At 38.7% G+C, this 8,339-nt stretch overlaps 2 protein-coding genes across 3 annotated transcripts in view; one reads left to right on the forward strand and one right to left on the reverse strand.

The window, feature by feature from the left end:
* The window catches only part of igfbp2a (insulin-like growth factor binding protein 2a), a 23,229-nt gene extending 20,709 nt beyond the window's left edge, over positions 1-2,520 (forward strand). For both annotated transcript variants that reach the window (XM_024288978.2, XM_024288977.2), the window contains exons 3-4: positions 1,761-1,901; positions 1,974-2,520. In XM_024288978.2, coding sequence (XP_024144746.1) covers positions 1,761-1,901; positions 1,974-2,126 — 294 coding nt within the window. In that variant the 3' untranslated portion in view covers positions 2,127-2,520. The remainder of the gene's footprint in view (positions 1-1,760; positions 1,902-1,973) is intronic.
* The window catches only part of LOC112156694 (insulin-like growth factor-binding protein 5), a 9,859-nt gene continuing 3,916 nt past the window's right edge, over positions 2,397-8,339 (reverse strand). The window contains exons 2-4 of the mRNA XM_024288979.2: positions 6,839-6,999; positions 5,982-6,101; positions 2,397-5,905 (exon numbers count right to left, since the gene is read on the reverse strand). Of these exons, the coding sequence (XP_024144747.1) occupies positions 5,774-5,905; positions 5,982-6,101; positions 6,839-6,999 (413 nt within the window). The 3' untranslated portion in view covers positions 2,397-5,773. The remainder of the gene's footprint in view (positions 5,906-5,981; positions 6,102-6,838; positions 7,000-8,339) is intronic.

An 8,339-nucleotide genomic window follows, 5' to 3' on the forward strand; every position in this document is an offset into this window, starting at 1 on the left:
GTTCTAGCTAGCAGCTCGGAGGTTGGAGACCCGCCTGTGATCTCGTGAGAGCAGCCGGTGAGTTAGAGGGCGGGACGCCCGCGCGCGGTATGGAAAGGCATGTATGAGAAAATCCCATTGACTGTAAAAATAATGGACTTATCGAACTATGAGGTCCCCCCATTATATACAGTCTATGGAAAATCCGCGATTAATGCGTCAAAAAAATTGTCGGCGTCAAGCACGTCAGATTAATGCGTTTTTAACGCGCTAAATCTGACAGCCCTAATATATATATGTGTGTGTGTGTGTGTATGTACTGTAAATATGTATATGTAGATGTTTATATTGTGTATATAGATAGATACATAAGATACAGTAAAATAATGTATTTTTATATAAATATATCTCGAAGCGTCCTGAGTTTGCTTCCTGTGCTGATATACCAATTTCACAATCGATTTAGATAGAGTTCGTTTCTCATTTGTATACCTTTTCAAGAAATGTGGCCTGGGTTTATTTAAAAATAATTTTGAAGAGCATTTGCAAAAATTTGTTGACAATGTTATTTTTATTTGGGGCTTCAATTTAGGTGTTACCAAAATTAAGAAAACATGATGAATTTTTAACTTTTTGGGCATCTGTCTGAGAGTTGTCACAAATTCAGTGAAGCTTAATACCCCCAATTTTGTTCTGTGTATATATATATATATTATATAATCATATATATATAAAAAATAATTTAAATAAAACAATTATATATATATACATTTATATATATATAATGTGTATATATTTGTATACTGCAATATATATACATATATATATATATATATATATATATATATATATATATATATATATATATATATATATAGTCAAAAGCTGCAAAAATGTAACTCTGCATATCTAATAACATCCGTAATAAGATTGTTTACTATGTTGTGATTTGTTGTGGTGTATGAAAACCCCAGCTTCACTTTGTTAAGGTTTTTAAAGGTGTGGGAATGTCGTGTGACATCATATTACAAATTACCATCGTTCCAACTGACATTCGATGCTTGTTTTTTCAGCTATCTTCAAGCTATCACAGCCCAGTGACACAACTGCAATAAACTTTTTTTTTAAGTCTTATTGCTAAGGATGGCTTAGAATTCCCCAGTCTTTGTCCCTTAAATGGTAAAAGCTTTAGCCTTTATGCCCTTCCAATATTATTACAAGCAATGACAGTCTAATGAAAATATATGGTGTGTTGAAATTAGCAGATAATGAGCAGCTTCGACCTCAAATCCACCTGACCTGCACTGTAGCCCTGCACAGAACGAACCACCGCTGGGGTATTTTCCAACCTCCATAAAAGCCATTTAAAGATTATTGCTTTACCAGAAACTGTAGCTGTTTGAACAAGACGGTTGGCTTGGTTGCAATATGAGGTAAACCTGAGGTCACTGGCAAGATTTTTAGTCAATGCTGGCAAAGCCGGAGTTTCGTGAACTCTGTTTTACGGATTTGCGTCTGTGTGCGTTTGAGTTTTTATGGAGGGCAGAGAAATGTGCTTTACAAACACAGCGCGGAGCTGATGTGTCGGAATATTTTCTTTTTTATATGGAACGGCGTCGTTAATGTGAGTGAAAGTTTGAAACTTAAAGAAAAAAATCTACTAGCAGTAAAATCTGAAAAGTAAACAGAACGGTCGGTTCTGTAGTCTAGCGTGGTGGCTCGGGCACACACGATTTGATGAGAAAATGTGAAATATTTTTGTTGTGCTTGCTCCTTTCAAGACTCAGTGTCAGCAGGAGCTGGACCAGGTCCTGGAGCGGATATCCAAGATGCCCTTCAGAGATAACAGAGGCCCCCTGGAAGACCTGTATGCCCTGCACATCCCCAACTGCGACAAGAGGGGGCAGTATAACCTCAAACAGGTGATCCCAACTGGCTCCAATGTCCAACTACAAGATATGTGTGTGAAAGTAATGAAGATATTCCTGTTTCAGTGTAAGATGTCTCTGCACGGACAGCGCGGCGAGTGCTGGTGCGTCCACCCTCACACTGGCAGACCCATTCCGTCAGCCCCAACCGTGAGGGGGGACCCCAACTGCAGCCAGTACGTCACAGAGCTGGAGCTCCCGGACACAGCGCAGATCTAGCATGATGTTTAGGAAAAAACGGAAACAAAGAGCATCTGAGTAAAGCTATAAGCTATGTCTTTCTGTGTCTGTCCCTAACTTTTAACATCTTAACAACCGGAAAGGATTAGAACCCGGCATGTTGCATAAGATGCAGATTACAGAACAGATTATTTTCTGCTTTAGATAGAAAAGTGGAGTGTCAGTAACACAGCTTTACTAATTGTGACTTGTTTTTTTTTAGCGTATGTGATAAAGCCTTTAGTGTACTGGATATTTTTAGGTGTGTTCTCCATGCTTTAGATTGTAAAAGCCTTTGAGTACATCTGACTGTAATACACTGAAGATAGTTCATGTTGGAAGTGGGAAATGTTCATCACCAAGAGATATTATGAATAAAACCAAAATATGTTCAGCTTTTGCATGTGTTTTTATTTGAAAAAACTGTAGTGCCCCCTATTGGAAGTACCATAACATGCATTTGACCGCAGATGGAAACCACCTGCATAAAATCTGTGGTAGTTTCATGTTTTTTGCATCCACAAAACACTGAGTCAACACTTAAACAGTCACTCAAAAACTGCTGTCTTGCATCCTTGAGAGTACAGCAACTTTATTTAAATAGTTTGCTTTACAAAAAAAAAAAAAGAAGAAGAGTACATCAGTTACACGGCAGATAAATATTTTACAATCGTGTTCACATTTAAAATGATATTCTGGAGTGATCAAGTGTCACTGTGTTTTATCTTTAGTCATATAGAGCGGTACAAGTAAGTCTGTTAAAAGCATTTAGGCGGATTTGCCACTGTCAGAGGAATTATCTGGGAATTTGGATGTTCTTAAAACAGGATCTTAAAACAAAAGTCAAACTTTTGATCATGTCATAACTTCGTCTTTAGCAGCATTTGACTGGAAGATCATGATAACCTTTGTAACCAGACCGCATCCGCACATTAAAAAACTGATTTCCTTTCTGTTTTGCTCATTCGGCAACACAATGGGTCCACATGCAAACCAAAATTCAAAGTGGCGTGGGGCACAAGGCACTTGAATTTACATAAAAACTAAGCGACCTTGCTCTACGTGGAGATAAAGAACCCAATGAACCCTGCGAGCAAGACAGCATCGCCCTACATATTTGCCTGTGTGGTAGTGGTGAGGACCCTCCACATGGAAAAATAAACAGCGCGGGGCCTTTGCATACAATTTGTGTGCGAGCTGTGAGGGGAAACGCATGGCACCATGGTTGTGAGTTTTTGAAGTTGACAACTATATGCACCTATAGGCGTAGTCTGGATCCCACAGTATGCACATACACATTTACAAACAGAAAGGCGGACCAGTTTGCTCAAAGTTTATGTTGGTTTTCAAAAACAACTGTTAAAAGTAAAATAAGATCAAAGAAAAGTGCATAAAAAGACTCAAACCTTAAGGTGCCAAAGCCTACAGGGCTCGATTGATTCAAGTTTGTCTCGCTTGACTTACAAACCCTAAATTAGACAAGCGAAGGCAGATAAAGCTCAGCTGACAGTGTTAGAAAAGTAAGCTAAACTGTTATGGAGGTTTCACTTGTAGCGTCTAATTAGCCAAAGATTGAAATTTCTCTAATTAGCGTCAGGCTACTAGCTAAGAAATTACAAGTTCCAATTAGAAAATATTGTCTTTGTAGAGTTTAAACAAAATATATGTAGTTTATACAGAATAAACAGAAGAAATTATACAATTAGTGTGCACTAACACACATGTTTAAAAGACTGTTAGGCAACAACTCTTGCTAACTCTTGCTGCCAGTCTTTGCTTTGCTAAGCTAACCATTTGTTAGCTTATACTTCATATTACCAACTAAGGAGGTTTAAATAGTAAAACTTATGCTGTATAGCAACAAAAAAGTTGCCTTTTTGAAGTATGACATTGAGAAACAATCGAACAATGAATTTAAAATTAGTATGTTGAAAAACCAAATAACTACTGTTAGCTACTGTTAGCCGTTAACATGATTATGGTCCCATTTCCATTGATTTTTTTTCCCTTATATTTATCTGACCATCCCTAGTTTTCTTTTTAAATAATTAAAAAAAAATGTATATTTAAAAATTTATCAAAAAAGACTTAACATATTAGCATGTTAAAATGACCCTAAGTACCAGAAATGTTCTTAGCCTGTTTAATTGGTTATTGTTTTACTTCCTTAGATCTTTTCTTGCAATTGATTGACCATGTCTACCATAACGTGTTACTTTTTCAAATATTATTTTTTAATTTTGTCATTAAAATGATTAAAATGAATTAAACATTAGCATGGTAAAATAACTACAAAGGCCTGAAATTACCGTTAGCTTGTTTTTTTTTAATATGGTTGTATTTCCTTTGATCTTTTCTGGAAATGTACTTGACCACCTCAACTGTAACTTGTTTCTTTTAAAAGTTTGTCTTTAAATTTGACATTAAATAAATATATATATATATATATATATATATATATATAAAGGACTAGCATTGGCTATTTAAATTACTCCAAATACCTGAAATTACCGTTACCTTTGTTTAACAGTTCTATTTCATAAGATCTTTTTGCGCAATAGATTTGACCACATCTGCTGTAACTTGTTTATTTTAAATTATGTGGTTACATATTTTAAGTACCAAACATTATCATGCTAAAATGACTCAAATTACTTGAAAGTACTGTTAGCTTGTTAAACATGAATATGGTTCTATTTCCTATGATCTTTTCTTGTAATTTACCTGACGACATCTAATGTAACTTTTTTTTTATATAATAAGGTTAAAATTTGACATAAAAAAATAAAAAATGTCTAAAACGTTAGCATGTTAAAATGACCCCAAGTACCGCAAATTACCGTTAGCTTGTTTAATTGATCGTAGTCTTATTTCCTTTGATCTTCTCTAGTGTTAACTTGACCACCTTTACTGTAACGAAAAAAAAGCTTGTGAAAATAAGGATTAGCCTCTTGAGACCTGGCACCCACATACGTGGACATCATATTTTGGGTTATATTACCACAGTGGTTAATTCTGCTTAACTGATGCCATGTGTAGCAAGTTAGCTCAAATATTAGCTTGGGTCTTAAGAGGTTAGAACGTCAGCTGCCTGTGGGGAAAAATGAGTATTGAGGAACTTTTTCCATGTAAGAACTTAAACTTTAGTGGCATTTAAAAAAATATATCTCACTAAGAAATAGGAAATGATTTGAGCCTGATGGCCGATACGAGGAGCTAAGATTTCCTTAAGAAGCTAAACAAAAAAATAACACCTTATAGATAATGCAAAAACCGTATGTACTCCCAAATTAGAAATCAACGAATTAACTGCAACAAACAGAAAACCATTTATAATTAGCCACATTTATAAATGTATTGTCTTAATTTTTTCTTGAGTAAATTTAAGTAATACACTCACATCTAATTTCATAAAATACAAAGAGACAAGGTCCTAGCTAACCTCAGAGTACACAGTTAGGGTGGAGCCACAGTTTGGACATAAGTGTGCAGATTCCATTTAAGCAACTGCTTCAGTTTGGCCCCGTAAAAAAAAAAAAAAAAAAAGGCAATCCATTACACAACGTTGCCCTGCTGTCCTGATTGTCAAGTCAAAGTGTGCGAGCTTGATTGGCAGGATAAATTGGAACTCAAAAACCAAGTGGCTTTCATTCGTTGCTGTTGTTGTCGATTTCTCTGCATTGCAGTTCTCCGCCGCCGTTGCTGATGCTTGGGATTCTAACACCCAATGGGTCCACGCACCAGCAGATTCCCCTTTTCCGACCGCGAGATGGTTTGCACTGCGAAAACAGTTACGTTTGAGTGGAGCTGTTTGAATGTTGGCAGGAATCACAAGGTGAGGCGATGGATCCAAACCTGTTTGCGCTTGAAGTAGCCTTTCTTGTCGCAGTTGGGGACGTACAGGGAGAGAGCCAAGACTCGAGAGGTGTCCTTCATGCTACGAAGGAGGCTGTCTAGTCGTCTTCTGCAGGGCCCCTTCACAATAGGAGACAGTTATCAGAGCTTGAACGATTGTACTGACAAACTTTGAAGAACAAAAGTCTATAGTTTTGTTCATGCTAGCCTCGGCAACCACTTCCAATGAAAAATCCATGTATATTCCTTTTTTTATACTATCTCGTTCAAAACTTGCTAATCTACACAAGTTTTTTGGATTGTTTTTGGGCTCTACATACAAATGGATCTTCAATTTTGACCAATCAGGGTCTCGGATTTGACAGCGTCATATGGATAGCATCCCTTTCAATTGATGGAAGTACCAACTGTTGGGAAATTGATAATTGAGGAGCAAGATTTAATAAGATTTGTACCAATCAACGGTAGGTGCCGGGCACAGGCTTGTACTGGGTATCAAGAGTCCAGTCTGAACACCATGGCCTACACGTGCATGTAACCCTTCAGCTCTCCTAGGCTTGTTTACATTGAAAGTGGGGTCATCTGGACCCCACAAGACAGTGCGCTGAACTTTTTTTTTTTTCAATGATTGTCGATCTTTACTGGTGTCCAATGACAGACATTAAGTCTTGTCCACCTTCGTCATGGAAGGGCTAGCACCTCAATGTAAGGGTGGGGTCATCTGGACCCCAAAAGAGAGCACAAGGTATGCATCTAGTACGTTCTTGAACATGTGTCACATGCGTGTGTCATGGACTTCTTCAAACCAAATCTATCTTTCAAAGAGAATGTGGTACATACAACTCGGCAATACTTACAAATTCAGGCTCCAGTTTCTCCGGGCGAGGGGACGAGGGGCTACGGTTAGTGGCGAGTCCTTTCCTGGATGATTGTCCCTTGCGGTCTATGGCGTGCTTCACGGCCTGGGATTTCCGAATGCCGATGTCTCCAATTAATGGCACCTTGGTTTGCACCGACTCTGAGAAAGGTCAGATAGAGAGAGAGATCGTTGTGATTTGAAAATATGCTTCTACGGCGACATTATGGCCCTGTTCGCATTTGAGCAAGACCAAGAGATACCTTGCAGTATTAGCCTAAATCAGGGGTGTACAAAGTCAGTTCTCAAGGGCCGATGTCCTATACTTTCCAACAACCCTGCCATTGAAGCTCTTTATGGGCCAAACACACTTGATCCAGGTAATCAGTAGCAGACAATTTCTGGAAAACCAGAAGGAGGGCGGCCCTCGAGGACTGACTTTGGACACTGCTGGCCTAAAAGAAAGCTGCTGAACTGAAGAAGCAAAAACCAGAACTAAATTAAAAGTTCAAGACGCTTGATGTACAGACAATTACTGTTATCAGAGTTTAAGCGCCGTTTTTCGTTGAATTGTTGGTAATTTGTAGCGGTTCTTAACAAATTAGAGACCTGGAAGGATTGGCATACATTTGATCCCAATTCTTCCATGGATCGTAAATGTCCAGAGGTGTAATATTAGTCCGTCTTCAAAGCATTTTTCTTTCTGAGGCAGGTTGAAATCAAGTAAAGTTGAAGAAGTCAATTTGGGAATGTCGCAACATGATGGGTTTCGCTAGACTGCTTGTTTGGCACGGTGAGTGGCCAGTTTAGGACAGACCGTGTTGACATAAGAAAACGACACAGGCCACATTTATGGGACGTTAAGGCAGCCAGTCTGAAGCATGTGCAGACCATGGCTTTAAAACTTTTATAGCAAAGCAAGTGACCCAAATGAGATATTTAGTCTCACCCTGGCCCATGAAAACATGCCATTACCACGGTCATGCGGCGAGCCGCAAGAACCAGCCCCTTTTGGGGGACGTTTTTGTCGTCTACAATTGCTAAAATTTCGGGGTGCTTGCCCCTCTTATGTATTGTTTTTTGCCCATAATGACTCAGCTGGGGCTTTTACTTTTTCCCCCCTAAAGCAGTTTGGGGACATTTTAATTTACAGTCTTGGACTTAGTTGTGCATATGTCCTAAGCCACGTTTGGCCCATTTCCAGTGCTGTGTCACGCCCCCCCCACCCGCCACGGACAGATTGCAAATTCGCCTTCCTTTTTTTCTGCGTGACCGCTAAGCTACTAACTGAGCGCTGAAGCAAAGGTCATGACCCCTTCCACTTAACCCCCCTTATATTGGGTCAAAAGTGACCCGTTTGCAAGTGTGGAAACACAACATGAGGGTTAAAACCATCCGTCACAGTGGATGACGAAGATAAAGATGATGTCATTCATCGCCTAATCAGAAAAAAAAGCTTTACAGTTTCCTGCTGACACAGATTTTTTTCTCTCGCCCCCACC

The sequence above is a fragment of the Oryzias melastigma genome, linkage group LG2 (genome assembly GCF_002922805.2).
Source record: "Oryzias melastigma strain HK-1 linkage group LG2, ASM292280v2, whole genome shotgun sequence".
Taxonomy (NCBI): Eukaryota; Metazoa; Chordata; class Actinopteri; order Beloniformes; family Adrianichthyidae; genus Oryzias; species Oryzias melastigma.